The sequence below is a fragment of the Alligator sinensis genome, unplaced genomic scaffold (genome assembly GCF_000455745.1).
Source record: "Alligator sinensis unplaced genomic scaffold, ASM45574v1 scaffold216_1, whole genome shotgun sequence".
In the NCBI taxonomy this organism is placed as follows: Eukaryota; Metazoa; Chordata; order Crocodylia; family Alligatoridae; genus Alligator; species Alligator sinensis.
This window is the reverse complement of record NW_005841868.1, coordinates 2,684,117-2,709,321: the sequence shown is the minus strand read 5'-3', so window position 1 is coordinate 2,709,321 and position 25,205 is coordinate 2,684,117. Positions and strand designations below refer to the sequence as shown.

At 50.5% G+C, this 25,205-nt stretch overlaps 1 protein-coding gene across 1 annotated transcript in view; it reads left to right on the top strand.

The window, feature by feature from the left end:
• The window catches only part of PLBD2 (phospholipase B domain containing 2), a 39,619-nt gene extending 17,811 nt beyond the window's left edge, over positions 1-21,808 (top strand). Inside the window, exons 2-12 of the mRNA XM_025193080.1 lie at positions 7,080-7,173; positions 8,300-8,458; positions 9,558-9,658; positions 10,923-11,137; positions 11,459-11,553; positions 12,572-12,732; positions 14,296-14,391; positions 15,203-15,274; positions 15,823-15,975; positions 17,504-17,666; positions 19,790-21,808. Coding sequence (XP_025048865.1) covers positions 7,080-7,173; positions 8,300-8,458; positions 9,558-9,658; positions 10,923-11,137; positions 11,459-11,553; positions 12,572-12,732; positions 14,296-14,391; positions 15,203-15,274; positions 15,823-15,975; positions 17,504-17,666; positions 19,790-19,957 — 1,477 coding nt within the window. The 3' untranslated portion in view covers positions 19,958-21,808. The remainder of the gene's footprint in view (positions 1-7,079; positions 7,174-8,299; positions 8,459-9,557; positions 9,659-10,922; positions 11,138-11,458; positions 11,554-12,571; positions 12,733-14,295; positions 14,392-15,202; positions 15,275-15,822; positions 15,976-17,503; positions 17,667-19,789) is intronic.
• Positions 21,809-25,205: the final 3,397 nt, after the last annotated feature.

The window sequence follows — 25,205 nt, the reverse complement described above, 5'->3', positions numbered from 1 at the left end:
GCGGCCCGGGCTCTGGCTCCAATCCTGCCCCTGCCGCCTGCCCTCGGCCTCGAATCACATTTCCCCAGTCATTTGCCACCTTGTGTCCCCAGGCTCCCTCCGCCCCACAACAGGCCTGCTGCTCCTGCCGGCCTGTGCGCTCTGGCTGCGCCCTGCCTGTTTATGCCGCTGGCTGCAGGAACGGGAAAAACGAAACCTGCCGCTCTTGGGCATGAATAAATGCTCGTGGGCTCGCAAAGTGGGATCTTGCGACATGCAGAGCGCTCGTTTCAGTGTGTAGCTCCCAGGCACAGGTCTGCCTGCCAGCCGCCTGGCTGTGCCTCTCGGGTGAGCTCGGATTTATTTGTTTTTTTTAATATATAATTTGTATCCGAGGCCAAATTAGCCCAAACTGATTCCAAATCCAAGAGTCCAGAACCGTAAGCGGCCCTACTACCAGCAAACATCCTCCACCCGCACCTGCGGCTTCAGATGTTTCCAAAACCTTTGGCAGGCATCCTGCTTGCAGGCCCAAGCCCGGGGGCTCGGGGCTTGGATGCTCCCAAGTTTGCTTGTCCTCAGCCATAAGGCCTCCGAGCAAGCTAGGGAGGAGACTCCCATTTTCATAAACTGGGCTTCAAGCTGCTGCACCTCGGCAGGTCCTGAACCACGCCACGAGAGCAGCTCTCCTGCGAGGCGGTTCAAGAAAACTGCCTTCTTGGACACAGATGCATGGTATTTCTCCTGCCAGGTTAAGAAGCCATTACACTTGATCTGAGCCTTGAAGAGGCGGAGAAGCAAGCTGAGCTCATATAAAGGACGTTCCCAAGTGATTTGTCCTCCTGGGGTTTCATACCCTGTGATTTACCTCACAAGGGTGCAGAGAGCCTCAGTTAACAGTGATCTAGCCGCAAGGTTTAGACCGCCACCCATCACCCAAACACTTTGCATTTCAGGCATGATAACAGATTGGTCCTACTCTGAAGATGTTGTTGCACTGTAGAACAAGACTGGCCCAAAGGAACTGAAACCTGGATTTTTGCTGCTGTCAAGATTTTTTCTTATTTTAAAACTTCAGCTGCTTATTCTCTGCCCTTCACTTAAATCTGAACTAATTGACTGCAGACAGGAGTCAGCTGCCTTCTCAGTGTGAGCATTGCTCATAGGACTCTGGTTCTGTGTATGTGACTTCCTGACTCAGCTGTGTCATGGGGAGGGACACAGACCCAACCAATGCCCTGTTCTTGGCACTTTGATCTCTGTGGATAGACACAGACCCACAGCTGGGGAATGTTGCCCTGGCCTTTATTTTGGCAAAAAAATCCCATATAACTCTTAAGCAAATCAAATCCCTCTAGAAGTACACTGGGCTCTTTCCACTGTGTCCTGCCACAGTGGCATGTGGCTGTGGGCTCAGTGCTGTTGTGTCTTGCAGACCAAGCTGTGAAGGAGTGATTGTTCTAGTGGTGTGTGATGGTTTCCTTTACAGCCAGCCTAGCTGGGAGAGTCATTTATTCTGTTTGAATGCAGAGCACCCTCAAGCAGCGTTTCCTCTAAGCTGTGTGGTGTGTGCAGCCGTGCAGGCGCTCTCATGCTGCGCTGCCAGGCGTGCCTGCGTGGCCGCACACACTGCACAGCTTAGAGAGAACGCTGCCCTCAAGTGCCTGTTATTAAGCCCTGGGTAGACTGAGACTTCAGTCAGATGATCACCTGGTTGCTTATTATCTGCAGCTTGAAATAACCTTTTTTTCCTGAAGACAATGGGCTGGTCTTGGATGGCAGCAAACCTGTAGGTTGGTCCTCCGAGTCTTTGTTCTGCAGGAACCTTTTGTCACTGTGTGTGCCATCATCCCAAAGGAAAATGATGTTAGTAAGCAGGCCAGGACTGTTAAGTGACTTGTTCACCAATGAAATCATATGCCTGCTTTGGGCTTCTGGATGAGCATCCTCTAACCAGCCACATGACTCATCCGACTTACTTACTCTGAGGTACCAACCACCTGCGGGGAAGGCTTAGCAACGATGCAGTTTGGGACGTGCTTGAGTACCAGGTTCTTTTGCCCTTTACTGTCATTCTAGATGGAGAGGGAGCAAATAGTGCAGGTCTTTTCAGCTCGAATGAGGTGGGCAGTCAGAAGTTTGTCCAGAGCAACAAAAACCTGGGGAAGCTACAAGTTTATGTTTGGCCAAAGCTGTCAGCAGTCATGTGTCTCCTCACACCCATATGGAAAGCAGGCTCTCATATTTTTTCAGGATAAATGGCTTATTTTAGATCTAAAGAAGAAAACCCCCCACAAATATAGTTTCTTTCTGTGGCAGAGCTGGGCTAGAAGTCACAAGTTCAGCTTACAAATCAGGAGATACCTTAGAATAACTCTCTGGTTCTTTTTAAGTTGCCTTCTGGTGTCAAAGCTTCAAAGTAGTTATGCTTTTCTCCCAGTCAGAAAGCCTGGGAACTCTTTAAGTAGTGTTCTGAGATTCATGCAGGATCGCATGGCTCCAGGACCTGCTGCTTCAATGAAAGCGCTGTGCATAGAATTATAGAATAAGGACTGGAAGGGACCTGTAAGATCATCAAGTCCAGTCCCGTCCCATGGGCAGGAGGTTATTGGGCTCAAACAAGCTCAATGAGGTGCTTGTCCAGCCTCCTCTTGAACACCTCCAAGGATGGTGACTGCACTATCTCTGCTGGAAATGTGTCCCAGATTCTGGATACCCTTACGGAAAATAAGTTTTTCCTAATGTCCAACCTAAATCTTTTCTCAGTTAGCTTGTGCCTGTTGATCCTCATCCTCCCTGGAGGTACCTTACTGTTTTGCTTCCCTCGATCTTGGTGTTTACCCTTCACATACTTGTAGGCGGCTATCAAGTCACCTCTCAGTCTTCTCTTGCTCAGACTAAACAAACCCAGTTCCCGGAGTCTCTCATAGGGCCTATCCTTCAGGCCCCTGATCATCTGAGTGACCCTTCTCTGCACCCTTTCAAGTTTATCCACATCCTTCCTGAAGTGCGGTGCCCAGAACTGGACACAATACTCCAGCTGTGGGCCTCAGCAATGCCAAATAGAGGGGGAGGAACACCTTTCTGGATCTGTTCACAGCATATCTGCTGATACATACCAGAGTCCTATTTGCCCTGCTGGCAGCTTCATTGCACTGTTGGCTCATATTCATCTTCTGGTCGATTGTCACCCCCAGGTCCCTCTTAGATACAGTCCCAGACAGTGGACCGCCACCAATCGTATAAATATGGTGAAGGTTCCTCCTACCTAGATGAAGGACCCAGCACTTGTCCCTACTGAACCTCATCTGATTGTGTTCAGCCCATAGAACCAGTCTGTTGAGGTTGTCTTGGATCCTTACCCTATCCTCAAATGTGTCTGCATTTCTCCACAGCTTGGTGTCATCTGCAAACTTAATCATTGCACTTACCACCCCTTCATCCAAGTCATTGATAAAGATGTTAAAGAGGACAGGCCCAAGCCCTGATCCCTGGGGGACACCACTGGAGATGGCCATACAGGATGAGGCCATCCCATTGATTACAACCCTCTGGGATTGGCCTCTGAGCCGGTTGCCAACCCACCTCACTGTAGACTGGTCTAGGCCAGTACTCTCCAGCTTAATTGAAAGGATCTCATGGGAAATGGTATCAAAGGCCTTGCTGAAGTCTAGGTAAATGATGTCAACCTCATGCCCCTTGTCCAGCTGATCAGTTACCTGATCATAAAAAGACACCAGGTTTGTTAGGCATGACCTTCCCTCGACAAAGCTGTGCTGGTTGCTTCTTAATACCCCACCAGTTACAAGCTTGTGGTTGATGGCCTCCTTGACAATTTTTTCAAAGATTGTTCCCAGGACCAAGGTTAGACTGACCAGATTGTAGTTTGCAGGATCGTCCCTTTTCCCTTTCTTAAGGATGGGTACTACATTAGCTGTCTTCCAGTCAGTCAGGACCACTCCCGAGGTCCATGACTCTTCTAACAGCTTTACCAGATGCCCTGCTGTGAGCTCAGCCAGTTCTTTAAGGACTCTTGGATGCAGGTCATCTGGCCCAGAAGACTTGAACATGTCCAGATGTTCTAAGAGTACCCTCATCTGGTTGGGACTGATTTCATGTGGGCTGTTGTCTTCCCCATATTCCCTGGGCCTCTGGACAGGTGAACAGCTCCCATCTGATTTCAGGAACACTGATGTGAAGTAAACATTTATGAGCTCTCTGCCTTTTTGTGGGGATCAACTGTGGGCTGTCTCCCCCCCTCCCCCCCAATTCAGTAGGTGTCCCACACTGGAACTTGATTTTTTTCTTGGTCCCCATGTACCTATAGAAGGACTTTTTGTTGTCCTTTATTTTGGATACCAGCTTGATCTCCATGCCTGCCTGGGCTTTCTGTATCTTATACCTGCAGACCCTGACCATGCGATTGTACTCCTCTGGATGCTGAACCATTTTTCCATTGTTTATATGCTTCATTTTTCTTTTTCAAGAGTTCCCTGATAAGCCAAGCGGGTCTCTTGGCCCTTTTCCCACTTTTTGACAGTGTAGGGATGACCTCTTTTTGGGCAGTGAGAATTGCTCCCTTAAGGAAGCTCCATCGATCCTGAACTCCCAAGTCATCCAGTTGATAGTCGCGGAGGGCCTTTCTAACTAGATCCTGAGCTTACCAAAGTCTGCCCTTCTGCAGTCTAGGACTTCTGTTCTACTGGCTGAGTTCCCAGCCTTTTGGTGGATGCTGAACCTAATCAGGTCATGGTCACTGTCACCCAGAGCACCTCCAATCTTCAGGTCACCTACCATGTCTTCCCCTTTGGTCAGCACTAAGTTCCGGGTGACTTTACCCCTAGTTGGTCCTTCCACAGCCTGTCTAGAACAGGTCATCAATAGCTGTCAGGAAGTTGGTTGAGCTGCTGGAGCTGGCTGAATGGTCCTCCCAACAGATGTCAGGGTAGTTGAAGTCACCCAAGACAATCAGGTCTTTGGTGCTGGCTGCCTCTGTCACTTCCCTGGAGAATGCTTGATCGCTCTCCTCTTCTTGGTAGGGAGGCCTATAGTATATTCCTACTATCAGGTCCTCCTCTCCTGAGCCCCATTTTATCTTGACCCAGAGGGTCTCAAGGGACCTCACCCTTCAATCAAACATGACCAGCAGGGAAGGGTACTGCTCTTTCACGTAGAGAGCCACACCTCCTCCCTTCTTCCCAGCCTGATCCTTCCTGTAGAGCCTTTAGCCCTCAGTGTCCACTACCGAGTCATATGTAATGTCCCAACAGGTCTCTGTCAGCCCAATGAGGTCAAATTCCTCGTCTGCCAGAAGGCGTGCCAGTTTGTCCTGTTTGTTGCCTATGCTTCTGGCGGTCCTATAAAGACACCTGAGTTCACCCTTAGTCGTATCAGGTTTTCTGTCCCACTTCAAGTGCCTCAGGGCATTGGTACTCATCTGTATATCCCCTACTTGAAAGTCCTCCCTTGGGTCATCTTGGCCAGAGGTTTTGTGTACAGCAGTGAAATCTACCCTCTCACCCCCAGATATGCCTAGTTTAAAGCCTGCTTTAAAGCAATTCAGGAATTCTCGTAGAGAGTCATGCAAGTCAGCAATTCTCATAGAGTGTCATGGCATGTCACCTCCTCTGTAACATCCAGCCATGCAAAATAGCAGGACACTGGCATTGCTGTTTCAACAGGCAGTAGGCACAAGGTGAAATTAAGGAAAAGGGCAGCTGCATCTCATTTCAGCATCATTGTCATGGGGCTGGCATGTCCTAGACAGTGCTGACAGGCCAAGGTTCAGGAGGTCCCTTGCACATATAGGGTGATGCATCTAGGCTGGTGGGAAGAAAGGAGATAGTGTTTATAACAAACTTGTCATGTATCACTTACCTTCTCTGCACCCAGTCCTAACCTTCTCAGGTTGCTGTATATGTTTAGCAGTTTCAAGTGCTTGATTGTGGGTTCTGCAAAAGACCACTGATCCTAAAGAGTTGTAGCCTCTTGCATCACCCCTGGAGGGGCTCCCTGCAGGAGAGAAGCAAGTCACCTTAACAAGGCAGGGTGTGTGAGGAAGCTTGGGCTGCCAGGTCCTCTCTACTGTACTTGTCCTGTGGGTAACTAGATCCCTCTGACCCCAGAGTGATTTGACTGGCACTGGCCTGCGGATCCTTACAGAAATAAATAACCCTTTTTCCCCTGCCTGTGCAGGAGAGCCTGTTAGGCAGCTGCAGCAGGACACTCCACTCTCTTGACTGCTCAGGTTTAGCCATCTGGAGGACCTGCATCTTTGCTGTGGACAAGCATGAATAATCTCCTGTCCCTGTGGTGTAATGTGGAGCCAGAGGTAGAGGGGGTCCCAGGGAGGCTGCGAGCAATGTGGTTGTTTTATCATGGAGGATGGCCTCGGTTGGAGCCATGCTCTCTGCTCTCTCAAGGCCTGGAGCAACTCCAATTTTGGAGGGCCCCCAGTCTGCCAACTTCCACAGGCAGCCTGGCTGGGCATTGGAAATGCATTGCAAAGCAGTGCCAAGGAGTCTGGGACAGGGCCCTTGTCAATAGCTCTATTGTTTGTGTCTGCCTTGGCCCCCATGGTGTAGTGTCAATGTATGCTTCTCTGTCCGCAGCCTGCCCTCTCAGAGGGAGTCCCAACAGCAGCTGGCTGCGGTATGTCCAAAAGCAGAGCCCTCTACATAGGGGCTACAGTGCTGAGTGCCAGAGAAATGCCAGTGCAGAGAAAAGACAATGATCCTATAAGGGATGCAGTCCTTCTGCCTGTCCTCCTCTGGTTGTGGTCATTTAGGAAGAAATCCCAGTAGTCACTCTCCAGGGCTCCAGCCTGTTGCTGGCCCCAACTTGCACTGGGTGACTGCACTGGAAAGTTCCTGGGACTAGTTCCAGCAGGTGAGCACAAAGTGTTCACCATGGCCAAGGGAGCAGGTTTGCTTTGTTCTGAGCCTTAGCATTTATCTGAAGGGCACTTAAGCTGGATTCCTGACTGCCCTCCAAGTGCAGGGCCAGGCAGTGCATTGCCTTCTATCTGTAGGGTTTTTCCATTGCACCAATTTGAGCTGTGTCTTCATCACAATCATTGCATTCCCCCTTTTCTTGGGCAGGTGGTCCTTCCTGGAGCTGGCCACCAATGAGAAGTACAATGACACTCTGCAGGCCTATGCTGCAGGGTTGGCTGAAGCAGCTGTGTCCAAGCAGGTAAAGGATAGTCCAAGGCAGGGGTGGGGATAGGGAGGGACCTGGCTGCACTGGTGTGTTCTGCTTCAGGGTTATTCAGCCCTGGCGTCCTCTAGCTCTGCTGCTGCATAGCAGTTCTAATATGCAGCCCCCAAATGAGCCTAGGTCTTACAAGAGGACAGGTGTGACATCTCTGCCCTCAGGGCCGGATCAAGACCACAAGGAGCCTCATGGGCCAGATCTGGACACAGCGGTGGTGGTAGTGGTGCAGGGGTTAACATAGCCATTGCTTACCACCTCTCCACATTGCCATCATGCATCCCCAGTACAGCGCCATAGCTAGGAATTTGATGGTGGGCCCCAACCCTGAATTCACAGCCCTTCTGGAGATCTGTAGGCCAGATGAAGCAGGTCTGTGGGTCACCTCTGTGACAGCCCTGCTATGGATAAATTTATTGTGGTCCTTACTCTGCAGTAAAGTTATTCCTTAGTAAGGAGCAGGCACTACCAGCTCTTCATGTTAGCAACCCCCAGCAAGCTCTATTATTGTACCTGGCTGGTATATTAATGCACTGCGAGGGAGGGGATTTGAATTGAGCAGACAGCTACCCAGGTATGAAATTGAGTGCACACACAATGCCTTCCAGGTAGTACCTTTTCACGCCATATAGTTATGGCATGTTATTTGAAGGGTCATTTTCCCCTGGGGCCAAGTGACTTACAGCAGAGCAGGGCAGGGCGTTTTGTGTCTGCTCTATTTGTATACAACAAATGTGTGTCTACCCTTTCCCCCCACCCCCATCTCTTCCACCAATGCCCCAGGTCTGCATCAGTCCTGACTTGCACCCAGCAGATTCTCTGATCGGGCCTCTTGTTTGGGCTGTTACAGACGCACATGTCCAGAGACCTACACTCCCAAACTTGTTTTGCTTGCATCTGAGCTCAGTTTGAAAGTTGCGTTTTTGCCCCCTCAGCTACCTTCTGCCCCCAGTCACTGTCTCTCTGGATCTGCAGCCAGCTCTCTGTCTGTAGCCAGTGCCAGATACTCTGGCATTATTGAGGGGCAACAGGGAACCAGCATTTTACACCAAATTTGAGGCTAGCCTGCCCTCCCCACCCCCCATCCTGTCATTCTGTCTCCCTCCAGCTCATCTACATGCACTGGATTAACACTATGATGGGCTACTGTGGCCCCTTTAAATATCAGACGGACTACTGTGAGAAGCTGAAGAGCTACATAGAGGCCAACCTGGCTTGGATGGAAGAGCAGATGGAGAAGGGAGAGGATTCTGAGTATTGGTACCAGGTAGGAGACCCGGTACTTTCAATCTGCATGTATCAACGGGATGCTGAGCACTGTACAAAATGGTAGGGTTCCCTGTGTGAAGGGCATGAGTCTCAGAGATCATTCCTCATCCAGGAGGCCCCAGACATGGGAAAATCAGGGAATTGATTTCTAAATACTAAATTCGTTCGCTCTCCCATCTGGTCCTGAAAGGCCATGGATTGTCAAGCATAGCTCCCAACTACTTGTGGCCCTTACAGGTTTACCTGGGATTTCAAGCAAATAAGTGAACAAGTATCTTGGCTAATTCCAGCTGGGGTGATCAGATCTGGCCTTTATGTCTCTCTTCTCTTACAGGAGAAGTTAATCTTTTACTTCCCTTCCTAGAAACCTTCACATGCTGAGGGCTGACTGGGCAGTTTCACACACAAAACAAGGTTGAATTTCAGGGCTGGAAGGGAAACTAGAGCCATCCTGACTTTGCGCTGAAGCTCAGCAGCTTGCTCTGTTTTGTAGGCATTTGGCTTGCTGGTCATGATGATTCAGAAAGAGGAAAGATCTCAGCCTGATTGCAGAGCTCAGCAGGCTTTTCTGGCTGGTGGTTCAGGGGAAGGCCCCTAGTGCATGTGATCTTCAGTCACTGAGGCTAGGCACAGGTGTAACTGAACCTCTTGGAAAAGGGAGAGGGATTTGCTGCTGGAGGGTGTGTACATAAACTATTCTGATTTAACTGTTACATCTGTCGTCTGCTCCTATAGCACTGTAAGTGAGCTGTGAATTCATTCTTGAATGAAATGAGGTTAAGGTTACAAGGGCGTTACTTCCCTTTACTGCTGCCTTTAGTAGAAGATCTAACATTAACAATAGAACATATTATACCCATGTAATTTACTACTAGTATAACTGTTACATCTGTTCACACCCTTAGACACAATTGTCAAGAGCATCATCATGTCCTTCAAGAGCCACTTGTCAGAGTTGGTTGTCCCTCCCGTTCTCATTCTGGACTCTCTTGATCTGACCTGTACTGCCTGTTGTGAGATCCTGGCCCTGTGCCCTCCCCATGGTCCATCTCACCCCATGAAGGAGTTTCATGCGAACCTGTTCCTTCCCTCGGTAGGTGCGCCTGGCTTTGCTGCAACTCAAGGGCCTTGAGGATGGTTATTACGGACGAGTGGCCTTCCCCAGTGGACAATTCTCCATCACGCCTTTTGGATTCCTGTAAGTTGAATGGGAGAAGGATGAATCCTCTTAACACCTTCAATTCTGAATTGTGCCAGGAATGGAGATGAGCTGGAGACAAGGGGGAGTTCTGCCTGGTGGTGGCAGGGGGACACAGGTGTCTGACCAGCCTGAGCCAAATAGCTATGGCTGTCCTGCCTGCCATATGGGCCTTGAGGCTGTGTCCTGTACACATGGAGGAAGGGGAGGCCACAAGCTTCAGGCATGTATTATAATCCCCGTTGTGAGGGAAACTGAGGCATGAATTGGTGATGCGTTTTGCTCAGCAAGGAAGTCAGTGACAGCACTGGGGTAGAAGCCAGGAGATGAGACGCCGGGACTTCTGCTGTGTGCACTAGACATTCCCCAACCACATGTTGCTTGACATAGGGGTCGTGCTTGGAAATGGTGCCTTGTTGCTCCACCCCATGTGCCTGTGGAGTCCTCCCAAGAGAGGTTGCTGACCAGCCAGTGTGCCCTGGCTCCCATCAGGCCAGAAGCAGAGCTTCCTATGCTGCTGGCTGGTTTTGGATTGCAGAACCCTTCCTAGTCACACTGCCTCTCTGTGCCCCAGTTTTCCCACCTGTCTAACAGGAGGAGGAGGATGTCTCCCGTGAGAAAACTGCTGAGGTAGCATTTGTGTGGTGCCCCAATGATGGGAAGTGCTGTGCTGAGGGGGTGGGGATCTCCCAGTTGCTGTTCAAATACTTCAGTACTGCATTCAGACTCTCTAAACCCTTTGGACCCACAGTGCATTTCTCCCCACAAGGCCCCAAGAGCCTCAGAATTGAGCCTCGGATGGTGCCACTGAGCTGTCACTTTGTGTCCCTGTGTGTTACTCCCCAGTGGCTGGGTCTGGTATTGCTACCCGCTGTTTTCCTCACGTGATTACTTTAGCTCATGGGGTTGAGGAAGGCCCGAGTTAATGGAGGCAAAGGCCAGGCATTCCTTATCTGGTACCCTGTGTCAGCCTTTGCCTGAGGAATCAGTTTTAAGCCTGTCGATAGGACTTGCACTTTATCTGTGCTTAGATAAGAGGGCTGAGCTGTGACAGCAGGGAGTGAGTCTGGGGAGTGTTAAGAGGGCATCAGCCTCCCCCCTCCAGGCCTGTGCATGTGTCAGGATTTCCCGTGTTCCTCTAAGGGCTGGGCCTATCTGGGATAACCAGGGGAGGCTTCCCACTGAGCTAGGAAACCTGAACATGCAGTCAGTCATCCAGGGCATTGGTGGTATTGGGTGTCTGTTTTTCTCCCTGGATCCTCAGCTTGTTCCAGTTGGGGGGTGATCTGGAAGACCTTGAATCTGCCTTGAACAAAACCACCAGTGCACGTGTCCTTGGCTCTGGATCTTGCTCTGCCCTCATCAAGCTGTTGCCAGGAAACAAGGATCTCTTTGTGTCCCACGTCACCTGGAATTCCTACCAGTCCATGCTGCGCATCATCAAGAGATACACGCTGCCCTTCCGTACCTCGGCCCAGAGTGCGTAAGGGATATATATATGGGGAGGGCAGGAGGGGAAGGAGCCAGCTGGGGTAGTGCGAGCATGGAAGCTTCCCACATTTATACCATATTTCTTTCCTGCTTACGCATAATGAGAGAAGGGCTCTTGCTGTTGGGTTGCACTGGGCTGACCCAGGAAGAGGGGAGATTTCAGCTCCTGCCACCCCTCTCTCTGGATTCTGTCACTTCTGAGTGGAGTTTGCTGTATGCAGCTGGGGTCCCCTGACAGTGTCTGTCATTGGGGGAGGGGCTGTAGGGATACTGATCCCCTGCCCCTGATGGCTTCCTCTGGTCCACCAGGCAACTTTGTGGTTCCGGGGAACATCCAGGTTTTCTCATCCTATCCTGGCACCATCTTCTCGGGAGATGACTTCTACATCTTGAGCAGCGGCTTGGTGAGTAGCTGTGGTACCTCCTGCGACACAGTCCCGTTGTCCCTGACTCCTGCTGGCTGCGCGTTGCCCTCCCCCATCTTGCTGCTTCTGGGTTCAGCACTAGGGCTGTGCGAAACAGCGCCGTTCCGTTTCAACATGCATTTCGAGGTTTCGACAGAGCAGCGTTTCGTTTCAAATTTCATTTAGATTAGAAACCGCTGTTCTGTTTTGTTTCGTTGAAACAGTGATGCTGTTTCCACGTTTCACCCATAGGCTATAATGGAGAAGCTCGAAACAGCCTCTCTCATCCGGCAGGCAGATTGGGGGCCCACAACCCCGAGAGGGCTGCGGGGGATTGCGATCGTGCTGGGGAAGCCCAGCTGGGCTGAGTTCCCCTCCCCAGCCGGATTGCAGTGCTTGGGAGGGGCCTGAGCCTGCGCTCAGTTCCCTTCCCCTGCGCTGTGATTGGCTTCCCGCAGCCCGGTGGCAGGAGGCAGGGAGAGCCAGGCTGCGCTCCCTGCCTGGCTGAGTCACATGGGGCTGCAGAGCCCCTGGGAGCACAGCCCTGGTTCTCCTGTCTCCCACAACCTGGCTGCCGGCTGCTTCGAAACTTGAAATGTTTTGAAACTCTCGAAATGTTTCGACTAGTCTTGTTTTGTTTCAAGGCTGTTTCAAAGCCCTTTTGTTTTATTTCGCTGTTTCGAGCTCGAAGCGAGTCAAAACAGTGTCGAAATGAAACAGCCAGTGAAATTTTGCACAGCCCTATTCAGCATCAGGGTAGTGAACCAAGGGCTCCGTCTCTGGCTTGGTTGGTGTCTAGTCCAGGTTCCTGTCAGTGCAGGGTTGTACTCAGGTGTCTCCCTGCCATATTAACTCCCATGCACCCACAGTCTTTACATGGGAAGTAGAGCAGGGTGGATCCAACTTGGCCTGTTCTACCCCCAACATCCCCGCTCTGTTACTGAGAGTCCAGGCCTGAATTCTGGTCACTTGCCCTCTGCTGGCTTTGATCAGGGCCTCATTACTGTGGTCCCTGTAGGTGACTCTAGAAACCACCATTGGGAACAACAATGCTGCCTTGTGGAAATATATCAATCCGAAAGACAGTGTCCTGGAGTGGTTACGAAATATAGTGGCCAACCGACTGGCCAGGACAGGGGATGAGTGGTCGGCCATCTTCCAGGAGTTCAACAGTGGCACGTAAGCTGGCTCAGGCTCACTCCTTCAAACTCTCTACTTCTACCTGGGATGGGGTGGGATGTCTAAGATGCTGTGTTCTATTTTGGCTGAGCAGGGAGTTTTAAGCCGGCTTTGATTTTGTAGTAGGCACTCTATGGTGATGGCTTTGATTTTGTAGTAGGCACTCTATGGTGATGGCAGAATGTCATGGGTCATCACAGAGCACATCTACGCAGCAGTCAGAGGTGTGCCTACAACCCACAGGGGCATTCCCAGGCTTGTATAATGTAGCCAACATGGGTATCCACAGCAGTGACAATGCACTGTACCAGCCTGCCACAGACCTTGGCATCTTACTCAGACAGTTAGCCAGTGTTGGTCCATGCTGACATGGCTTCACTGCTGTTAGCTAGATTAGAATGAGCTGTCTTGTGCCAGCTTTCCTGAAAACTCACTCTAATGGCATTCATACCTCTTGTGTCATGCCATGGTAGCACTAAAAGTTGCTAAGGAACTGTGGTAACTGTGGTGCCATCTCCGCATGATGTCTGTGTTGCTGTAATCGAAAAGCAAACTTAACAGGTGTGAACCAGCAGCTAGCTCGCTTGCACCATTGCCCACTGCTGGAAGGGTGTATTAATAATACTGTCATGCATATTACAGCTTGATATTGAAAACTGCCATGAAGGAGGAGAAAAAAATTGTTCCCTCTTGCCAGAGAAGGCAGGATATGAGGCAGTGGATTTCAGCGGAAGCCAAGGAGATTCACCTCAAATTTCAGGAAAAACTCCCTGACCATAAGGACAGTAATATCAGTGCAACAAGCTGCCGGCAGTGGAGGTTTTCAAGAAGAAGCTGGATAAGCATGGGATGGTTTAGGAATAACTTGTGCTAGGGATTGAATTAGGTGAACACAGGTTCCTTCCACCCTGTGATTCTCTGAATAGCCAAGGCAGTGTGTAGGGGAAAGGTGTAGACTAGTTATGTCTGTTGCTGAGGGAGACTGTCCTCTCCTGGAGATGATCAGGGCTTGTGTTTTGGAGTGGAAGGACCTGAATTCAGTCCCCATCATTGCCATGCAGCTCTGAGATCTGTGTTGCAGTAAAGTATAGAGACACTTGGGAGGTCCTTTGTAGCTATGGGTATACCACTAGAACAGCATTTATTGTATTTGCCACAGAGCAGTCAGCCTTGCTCTCAGAGCAGCCTGCAGTTTCTGATTTCTCTGCAGCTGTAAAACTGGTGGCCAGTGATGCATCAAGTTGATGAAGTGGTGGGGAAGAAACAGGTGTGGGAGGGCAGAAAGGAGAGCAGGGGAGGGAATCCTTGTGACACTTCAGTGGTGCTCAGCTGGTTCCTGGTTACATTATCTCTCAGGCTGTGGCAGCAGCCTGAGAGTTGTCTGTTGCAGCTCAGATGAGATCCTCCAAACCACATTGCTGTTCTTCATGGTGTGCTCGCAGTCTGCACTGCAGAGAAGCTAGTTGCCCTGAGTAGCCATGTAGTAGGACTGTTGCTAACAATTAAATGCTGTGGTCGAAGGACACTGATCTTGGGGTGCGACTTCTCTGCTCCTTTGCCCAGGTACAATAACCAGTGGATGATTGTGGACTATAATGCTTTCCTCCCAGGCAAGGCCAGCATCCAGCAGGGGGTGCTGACGGTGCTGGAGCAGATCCCGTAAGTGATTTTTCTTTTTCAAACCCCTCATCTAGCTGTAGCAAGCTGTGGGGAGGATGATACAAAATCACTTCCATCCCCACCTGACCCTGGGCATTAACGAAGTAGTGCCCGGGCTGTTACAGCTCCTGCCCCTGTGTGGAGGTTCTTCCTGCTGTGTTCAGCCCAGCCTTAACTGTCTGAGACTTCCGCTGTTGTTCCAAGACAAGGCTGCATTTCCCGTCTCCCATGCCAGGGAAGTTGCTGAAATGTGGAGAAGATAGAGGCTCCTGATTAAGGAGAAGTGGCTGCTCCAGCTGACTGGCTGACTTCCCCAAAGACAGCCTGTTCTTCCTCTCCAGCTAGGTGTTGGCTCCATTTAGCCCTGACCCAGAGATGACCGTAGCAGGGTGTGGGGCCTGGGGCAAATCAGCCTGTGCAAGACCCCTTTAACAGTGCAAGGGGCAGGGCTGTGGTCACTCTGCCTGGCTCCTGCCTGGCTCCATGGGGCTCCCAAAGCACAGGGCCTGGGGCAGTCGCCCTGATTCCCTCCTCCCCACCCCACCCCACCAAAGGACGGCCCTGCCCTGATCAGACCCAGGAGAGCTGAGAGGACAGCAGGCTGCTGGGGATGGCTGTTGACTGTAACTGTGGCAGCTTTATACCTGGAGCAGGCTCTGGACTCCCCCAGTTAGACTGAAAGGGTCCCTTTTTATTCAGGACTTCTGGGTATCTGGAGAGGGGAAAGGGCACTCCTGCTTTCCCTGCATGACAGCCACTTCCCAGTGTGTTCTGGCCTGTCTCATGCCCAGCCTTCTTCTCTCCATCTCAGGGGTCTGATGATTTCAGCTGACAAGACAGAATTGCTGTACCAGCAGGGATACTGGGCCAGCTACAATGTGCCGTAAGAACATGCTTCTCCCTCCATTCATCCCACCCTCCCTGGCTTAGGGAGCCTTGGCTACAGGAGTCAGCAGGGTGAATAGGCCCCCTTGTCTCTGCTGCCCTTACCCCTGGTGCCCTGAGTTGGGCACTGCTCTGACTGGTCTATAGCCATTTAAGTTAATAAGATTATGGGGCTTAAGAACAGGATTCACCTTGCCCTCTCTCATCCTTGCCCCATGCCAGCAGGGGCTGGCATTCCTATGGCTGCAAAAATGACCCCTTGTGTGTCTCTGACTGGTTCCAGCTGGGGGCAGCCATAGTCCAGCTCATCTCTTAAGATGGACCTCTCTTCCCCATAACTGTCATTGTCTGTGAACATGGAGGGGGGCTGTGAGGATGTGGGCTATCCTGAGAGGCTGGAAACAGGCTTTACTGTCCTCCTCCATGTCGGGGAGGATCTGCCTCTTGGCTCTGAACCTGAACTGGGGTTCCTTAAAGTGTGTGCAGGTCAGGAAGAGCCCTTGCTATGGGCACTGATGTTGGCAGCGTCCTGCTCTCTCCCACCAGGTACTTTGAGGAGGTCTTCAATGTAAGTGGCAACCTGGAACTGGTGAAGAAATACGGTGACTGGTTCACCTATGACAAGAACCCCCGGGCCCAGATCTTCCGGCGAAACCAGACACTTGTCCAGGACATGGACTCCATGATCCGGCTCATGAGGTGAGGGCTCCCCTGTCAGGCAATGGCATTTCATCTGTGGAGGGCACATTACCTATAGGAAGAACAGACCTCAGCTGCAGCTTCCTGAGCCTGACGAAGGGTTTTTGAACCCGAAAGCTTGCTTAATAACTATTCTCCAGCCATTTGGGTTGGTCTAATAAAAGATATCAAATTCACCCAAGGAACCTTGTCTGCCTATATCCTTAGACCAACACGGCTACAACCTAAACCCCTGCAGACCTCAGTATACACACACTCCTCCCCCTTTGGCCTAGACAGCTAGGGAGGATGAGTATGCTTAGGGCAAACTAAGCAGTGGGGGAAAAATGAGAGTGCTTAGTGTTCTGCTATATGGTAGTCGCACATGCTAAGGTTGGCTAATGAGGCCTCATCACATGCTGGCCCTTCGTAACTCTGCGTTGTCTATGAAATCTACGCGTAGGCTCAGAGGAGACTTGGTGGCAGCCTATAAGTACATCAGGGGTGTACAGCAGGACCTGGGAGCATGTCTGTTCACCAGGGCTCCATTAGGGAAGACTAGGTCCAATGGTCACAAACTGCTGAAAGACTATTTTAGACTGGACATAAAGAAAAACTTCTTTACTGCCTGAGTCTCCAGAGTCTGGAACAGACTCCCCCCAGAAGTGGTGCAAGCACCTACTCTGGACATGTTCAAGTTGCATTCGGATGCAACTTATCTTATCTTATTCGGACAGCTTATCTTGCTGGGGTCATCTAACCCCAGCTGATTTTCTGCCCCATGGGCAGGGGGCTGGACCCAATCTCACAAGGTCCCTTCCAGCCCTCATGTCAATGAAATATATGAAACTAAAAATATTTTGAGATTCTTGGAGCTGGGAGGCTTTTATGAAGTGGTGATGTGTTGTGATGTCATAGTGATAATCTTGTCTTGATATCCAGGGGTGATGCAGTATTGCAAAATCCCCAGGCTCTGTTCCTTTAAAGGAGGCAGGGGGAGCCCTTCCCTGTGTGTTGTAAGTAATGTCCAGGAAAGAAAATGCTATGTGGGAAATGGGCTCCATGAGCAGGATTTGGCTCTGTATCCCAAGCAGTAAGCACCTTTATGGTCAGGGATGTTCAGATGCTGGTAGCTTATTTCCAGTCTGTATAAGGCCAGGGTCTTTGTTCATCACCCCAAGGCTGATTCCACTCACCTAAGTCCTAACTGCAGTTCTAGCTTTAGGGCCTCCTGCTTCCTGCATTAAGTTAACCATCCTGCCTGATCTAGTGAGTGAGGATGCAGGTTAGACCCCTTATTTATAGAGCTGCCTGCCCGGGGTGATGAGACCCAGTTCAACAACTCCCTTAAGGTAATGAGTCTGTCCATTGACTTCAGATCAGTCCAGTAACTCCAACTCTGTCCTGTCCCAGTGCCTTCTTGTTCCGCTGCCCTGTGAGCCAGTGAGCCCCCTACCTACCCTGTTGTTGGGAGCATGTGCCTGCTGCTGTAGGACACAGCTCCCCTTTGCTGTCCAGGATCAGCATCTTTGTATCTCCCCTGCCCCAGGTTTAACAACTTCCTGAAGGACCCGCTGTCCCGCTGCCAGGGCTGTGACCCCCCACAGAATGCTGAGAACTCCATCGCTGCCAGGTCAGACCTGAACCCGGCCAATGGGACCTACCCTTTTGCTGCACTGCGCCAGAGGTCACACGGGGGCACTGACATGAAGGTGAGGACAAGCATGCAATCTCCATGGTGCTTGGCACTGCTGCAGATCCAGAGCAGCGGGAGATCAAGTTGGGCACCTCTGTGCTGGAAGGGGATGTTTTGAGGGGCTGCTCTGGGTTTGGTCGCTGCATGCTCCTGCAGTGAAAGGCATCTTGGTTATGGATCTCCAGGCTGTTGGGCATGGTAGAGCTTGCATATAATTCCATATTGCCCTGTCTTGCTACAGTGGAGATTGGGTCACATGGAGCACATTCCCAATGACTGCTCAACATGCATCAAAGCCTGGCAGTCAGGTAGTGGGACCAGGTTAGCCCAGCCCTGAGCGTGTGCCAGGAGGCAGGTTTGAGATGGAACATCTGCAGGTGTCTAAAAGGGTTCGGGGTCAGGCTAACCCAGTCGCATTGCCTGTCCTCAGGCTTTGGTGTGGGCTGCATGGGAGCAGGTGGGTGGGGTGTGGTCAGTGACAGCGCTGAAGTGCCTGCGAAGGATTTGTCGCAGTCTTGGCAAGAACGACTTGGAATTCAGGTAGGAGAGCTTTGATTGTGAGGTCACAGGTTCAGTTCCTGATGTTTGATGCTTCCCCAGGGGATGTGATACTGTTTGTGTGTATAATATAAATCATAGGCAGACAAGGTTCCTTGGGTGAATTTGATATCTTTTATTAGACCAACCCAAATGGTTGGAGAATGGTTATTAAGCAAGTTTTCGGGTTCAAAAACCCTTCGTCAGGCTCAGGAAGCTGCAGCAGTTGGTGTGTGCTCTTCCTGGATGGAATGAAAAGTAAACAAGCCAGGGCCTGGGCTGGGCTGGGGAGTCAGTTGCCAGGCAGATTATAATGTATCAAAAATCCAATGTCTATGTTTAGTCCATGATCTCTAGTATCCAGCAGGCTGATGAAATGGAGCTCATAGGCTCGTCTCTGGGATGTGTTGTGTAAATTTCCCTTGAGGATCAGGACTGGGAGATTGGAGAGAGAGTGGCCCTCCTGTGAGAAATGTGCCCCCACCGGTAATTGGGTGTTTCTGTCTTTGATGGATTTTTGGTGTGCATTCATTCTGGTGCGCACTTGTTATTTGGTCTCTCCTACATATCTTGCATCAGGGCATTTGGTGCATTGGATGAGGTATATTACATTTCTGGAGGTGCAGCTGTAAGATCCTGGGATGCTGATGGCTCTGTTGTGGGGTGTAGTAATAGTGGGGGTGGTGGAGATGTGTTGGTAGATTTTGCATTTCTTGTCCTGGCACGGTCTGGATCCTTTTGGTGTGTTCTGGGCTTGAGGAAGTTTGCTTCTGGTGATGAGGTTGGCGAGGTTTGGTGCTTGTCTGAAGGCTAGGATGGGTGGCTCTGGGAAGATCTTTTTAAGAATAGGGTCTCTTTCTAATACGGGTTGCAATTTTTTGAGGATTTTCCGTACAGGTTCAAGGGATGGGTGATACGTCATAACCAGCGGTGTGTGATTTGTGGGTGTTTTTCTTCTGTACTGCAGCAGTTCTTCACGTGGTATCCAGGTGGCTCTTTCAAACGTGCTGTCTACCTCTCTGGAGGAGTGTCCTTGCTGGGTGAAAGCCTTTTTAAGATTGGTGAGGTGGCAATCCCGGGTATTCTCTTCAGTACAGATGCGGTGGTATCTGAGGGCTTGGCTGTATATCACAGCTTTTTTGGTGTGTTTAGGGTGATTGCTGGTTCTTTGCAGATATGTATGTTGGTCTGTGGGTTTCTTGTATACTGTGGTCTGTATTTTACCCTTCTGGATACTGATCATTGTGTCTAAAAAGGCGATGTTGGTGCTGGAGTATTCTAAAGAAAGTCGGATGGAGGGATGGTGACTGTTGAATTTCTGGTGGAACTCAATCAGAGATTGCAGGTTCTCACTCCAAATGATGAAGATGTCATTGATGTATCTTAGGTATAGTAAGGGTTTGATGGTGCAGTTCTTGAGGAAGTCTTCTTCCAGGTGGCTCATAAAAAGGTTGGCATATCATAGCATGTGTGTGTGCCTCCTTATGTTCCAAGGCATTGTTCTGGCTTGGGTGCATCTATCTTGCTGACAGGATGTCTACCTTGTGGTACTTGCCCTGACTCTAGAGATGAGGCTATTATTTTGTTGTGTCCTCTCCTTAGATCACTTCTTACAGAATGGCCAAGGACTATGGCCTGATGGCTGCCAGTGGACCCACCTGGGTTGACGTTCCTCCTTTCCAGTGGAGCACCTCCCCCTATAGCAACCTGCTTCACATGGGACACCCTGACCTCTGGAAGTTCCCACCTATCAAGGTTCGGTGGGACTGAAGTGGAGGCCGATCTCACGGGGGTCACGGCTGTGTGGCTTGGGGATGGGGGTCGACACCCCACCATCTTCCCATCTGTCTCATGCCAAACTTCGGCCTTTCTACTGTGCTTTGGAAAGTGGGTGCACTCCATCTCCAGCTCCTTCCCCTGGAGGAAGAAGGGAAGCATGTCGCATCTGTCTGTCTGACTGTCTGCAGGGGGAGGAAGATGGTATGCGGGGAGTAGGAGGGTAGCAGGATGCTGTTGAGTACAGTGCACTTACTGGATCAAACTAAGTCTTGGCTTAAGTGGATGTAGTTCTCAGTGGGTGCATTAGTTACTGTGAATTTAATTTAGTACTTGCTTAATGAAGTACTAACTAAATGCACAGTAACTTGCGCTACTGCCCAGTAGTGCCAGCGCATGTTTTTTTCTGATGCTTACTGTGCAGTAGCCTAATAACACTGCGCAGTAGCATATTAGCATGGTTTTTGACTAGCACACTGCTGCACAGTGTTATTAGGCTACTGTGCAGTAAGCATCTCATGTAGGCATGCCTGGTGTAACCAGTGCTCTTGCTTCTTACTGAAGCTGTGGCTTGGACTGTCCCGAGGTGCGTACCTCGGTTTTCTTCTGCAGCGTTATCTTACCTTGCAAACCAGCTTCTCCTTCCCTCCAGAAATGTGGCACTGCTCTTCTCCGGGCAGGTCCAGCTTCCCATTGTGCCCCCTGCTGCCCTCCCTCCCCTGCCCTGAAGGTGTTCTGTCAGTGCTACTTCCTTAATACCCCTGCTTTGGAAGCTGGTGCCCAAAGTCCAGAGCTGGCACCAAATCCCAGAAGGAGGCTGGCAGCCCCAGGAGGAGCTGCATGCTGTGGTGGAGCTGTGCTCTCGGGGGCTTCTGCACCTCTGTTGGTGCCAGGAAGTGACAGGTCTGGGCATAAACTCTTGGAGTAACCCATAGGAAGGAGTATGTCCATTCTTTGGACCCATTACAGACACCCTTTGTAATTCACTCCCTGTTGAATGTAAACTCCAAAGCAACTGGTGGGGACAACTGGAGATCTGCAGCCCTTAGTCTTCCATGATGGGGTTTTGGGTTGCACCAGCCTAACCGTATCTCTAGGGTGCCAAGGCAGATTGCCCTTCCTGGGTGGAATTGTGTGTGGCATGTCACATCCCTTCCCTTTACTCCATTTGCACTGGGCTTGGAAACTGCCTTGAGAAACAAGTGGGCTGCGTGGGAAAGGGATCTGATCACTCTTGTTTTGTTTTGGCTGCTGTCTGACATGCCTGGGGCCACATCCCCCAGGCTGCTGCTGCACTTGCTGCATCCTCCACTGGTCCAAAAGGTGAGGTCTTAAAGGGATTGGGGGGTAGGGCAGGGAGGGAATCCAATAGGATAATGTAGGGGGGTTGCACTGAGGAGTCCCCAGACCCTGAGATTTCTTCCTGCCCTTGCTCTGCTTGCAGCTTTTATTTCCCTGGGATTAGATTCCAGTTGTGTGGGGAGGGCACACCTGGGGCAAGTGGCTTCGCATGTTCAAGGGAAATGGGTCATGATTATTCCCCAGGCCGGCTGGGTCAAAAGTGTTCCCCTTTAAAAAGGTAGGGGGGGAGGGGTGGGGGGGGTTCCATTGAACAAGCCCCTCACTGGAGTAGGCCTCGGGCACTGGCACAGGCCAGTCCTGGAGGATCGCTTGCCTCTTTGGATGAGCTGTGGCTGGCTCCACATTGGCCTGATGAATGTATTTATGCAACTGACTGCAAGGCCAGGCTTTATGTAATCAATGCAAGGGAAAGCATTCCTGTCTTGTGTGATCAGGAATCAAAGGAGCTGAATGTTTGGTTAATAAAAATGGACTTGACTTGTCTCTTTCTTGTCTCTGCTCTTAGAGGAGGGGGATTTGCTTCATGCCCTCCATGGGGACCTGGAGATTTGGAAGCTGCAAGGGGCTGTTAGGATCTGGCCCCAAATTCAGGCAGTGGTTTCATTCAGTGACTTGTTTCAAGCCCATCACTGAGGTTGAGCAAGTGCATGTCTCAGATTTCATAGACATTAGGGGCTGGAAGGGACCTTGAGAGATCATCGGGTCCAGCCCCCCGACCATTGGCGGGAAGTCAGCTGGGATAAAATGACCCCAGCAAGAAATATAGCCACCTGTTTTTTGAAGGAGTCAAAAGTGGGTGCTTGCACCATCTCCGGGGAAAGTTTGTTCCAGACCCTGGACACAAGCATCATAAAAAACTTTTTTCTTATATCCAGTCTAAATCGGCCTTCCTGGAGTTTGGCCGTTAGACCTTGCTATCCCTTGCAGAGCTCTGGTGAACAGTTGTTCTCCCAGGTCCTAATGTACCCCTCTTATGTAATTGTAGGTTGCCACCAAGTCCCCCCTGAGCCTTCTTTTCTCAGACTGAAGAGACCCAAGTCCCTCAGCCTCATCTCGTATGGCCTTCCCTCCAGTCCTTGGATCATACGAGTGGCTCTCATCTGGACTCTCTCAAGCTTCTCCTGAAGTGGGGGCCTTCCTGAAGTGGGAGCCCAATACTGGACGCAATACTCTAGCAGGTCTCACCAGGGCTGAGTAAAGTGGGAGGATGACTTCCCTGGTTTTGCTTCAGATGCATTGGTGGATGCGCACCAGAGTTTGGTTAGCATTGCCAGCCACAGCATCACATTGGTGGCTCGTATTTGTCTTGTGGTCAATCAAGACCCTTAAGTCCCTTTCAGTCATGGTGCTAGCGAGCATAGCACTGCCGAGCCTGTAAGCGTGCTGAGGTTTCTTCCCACCGAGGTGCAGCACTTTACACTTCTCTGCATTGAAGGCCATCAGAGTTTGATCGGCCCACCTTGAGAGTGTGTCCAAGTCGGCCTGTATCCCCAGCCTGTCTCTCAGTGTGACCGCCCTCCCCCATAATTTGGTATTGTCCGTGAACTTGGCGAGTTCACATCTGACTCCCGAATCCAGATAATTAATGAAGATATTAAAGAGTACTGGCCCAAATACTAAGCCCTGAAGGACTCCACTGGTCACACTGCACCACGTTGATTTGCTCTTTTCAGTTAGTACTCTTTGGGTCTGACCCCATAGCCAGTTGCCTAGCTGTTGGACCATATAATGATCAAGGCCACAGTTCCCCAGCTTAACCATGGGGACATCATGGGGAACTAGGTCTTGAAGGATGTCCTCTTGAATCTCTCTTCCTGCAAGTATCCCAGGCTCCCTGATGGGGTCTGCAGGGCCTCCTGCCCCCCCAGTTATATCCTGAGAAACAAAAGCCTTGAAGATGCTCCTTATTGTGAGCTTAATTAGGCTCCACCTCTGCTAAATTTTGCTGTTCCAGTTTTCACACTGGTGCATGTGTGAAAGTACCATCCCCAGCTGTGTCTGCTCCAGAGCCTTTAGGCCCAGCCTAGGAAAGAGGGCTGGTTTGCAATGCATTTTGGGATAGCTGTGCACAGAGAAACCTGGGAATTTGGAAGAGTGGCCAACCTATTTTGCAGGTTTCATGAGGTGGTAGCAGATGCAGCCCCTTGAAAGCTGACAGCTGCCTGAGAACATCCCAGAAGCAGATCCTACACATGGTGGGACCCACATGCTGTTCATGAATTGTGTGGAGTCAGCTATTTCCTATCCCCTGCCCACCCCACTACATAGCACAGCCAAACTTGAGCCACAACCAATGTTTCTAACGGTCCTAAAGCGATTGTGCCCTCCAGAAAATCCTCTTAGCCAGGGCCCTCAAGCTGGTGGCTGGGAGTAATGAGATAATTAGTTTGGGATTAATTAGTTAATGTGTGTAAAGTTCTTTAAAGGAATAAAGTTCTCACTTGGGGCTAAGTCGTGGCTGTATGGAACAGCGTGGCTGCCTGAGAGAGGGATTCCCTTCAGAGGGGTTAAACTGTCTGCCCTTTGGTCTAATTAGCTCTCCCTTGTTCTCAGATTAGGGTGCAGTGGTATGAAATAGACTGCCAGGTTTTCATCAGGCCTTCCTGTATGCTGAGCCCTGTGATGCTCAGGCAAAGCCCCTCTGAACTCGGGTCCCACCAGCAAATCCCTGCCCGATGGGCCTTTCCTAGGAGTCCTTTGACATCGTTGCCATTAACTTTCTAGATTTGGTTACGTAAGTGGGGTTGAGGCAGGGGAGGGGGATGTCAAGCATATGACCCGTGGGCCCCATCTCACCATGCAGAAGTGCACCTCTGCATCCTCCCCGCAGCCCTGGAAATTCTGTCTGTGAGACCAGCCCGTGGGTGGTTAATGTGGCCACTACTCATTGTGCCCCAGAATGTCCACGTTAAGTGGTTGCATCAAGCCTGCAGGTCCTGATCACCCTGTTGCCAAATTTCTGTTGTGATCCACGCTGGGGACACCTTGCCCTGGTGGCAGGGTGTAGTGGCTCCACATTGACAGACCAGCTAAGGCAGCTGTGGGGATTAATGCCTGAGCTGCTGTATTACATGGGAGTTAATGCTGCTGTGGCCGCCTGTCCTGTTGCTGAAGATGGGTTGTCTGGCCAGCAAGAAGTCCTGCAGTCCAGACCCAGCCTGCCAAGCCAAATAAGTTTGATGCTTCTGGTGACCAGACTACAGTGTTCCCTTTGCTAGGTAGAACTGGTACCGCTCAAGTGTGTCCTAGGCAGAGAATTAGGTGTTGGGAATAATTGGATCATTAGTGTGAGATTAATTACTTAATGGATGTAGTGTAAAGTGCTTTAAGGTACAAAGTTCTCAATAAGGGCTAAGTTCTCACAGCTGCATGGGTGAGAGAGACTTGTTTTCTGAGTGGTCAATCTCTCTGTCCTTTGGCCTAATTATCTCCCTGTGTTCTCAGATCAGGACACAGTGAAAGTTGGAAGGGCAAAAGGTTGCTATTAGGGCTTAGTCAAAGCCTCTCTGTACCTCCTGGCCTACCAAAGAATTCCCATCCCATAAATTGCTCTCAGGCAAGCCCTTTCATACTATTTCCTTCAAGTTTCTAGACCTAGAGACCATGACACTACTGTATTTGGTTTAATGCTGTCATTCTGCCAGAGCAGACTAGATAATAGCCTTGGAATTCAGCTCTGTATCATGAGCCCTGAACTGCAAACAGCTCCTTGGATCTTGGTCTTCTCAAAGGAATCCGATGTCAATCTCTGTGGCTGTCAGCTTGGCCGATAAAAGTAATCACCTGATAAATGAAATAGACTTAGACATTTGTAAAACAGTTCACTAAATATAGCATGATTTCATAGATTTCTAGAGTTGGAAGGGACCTGGTAGATCAT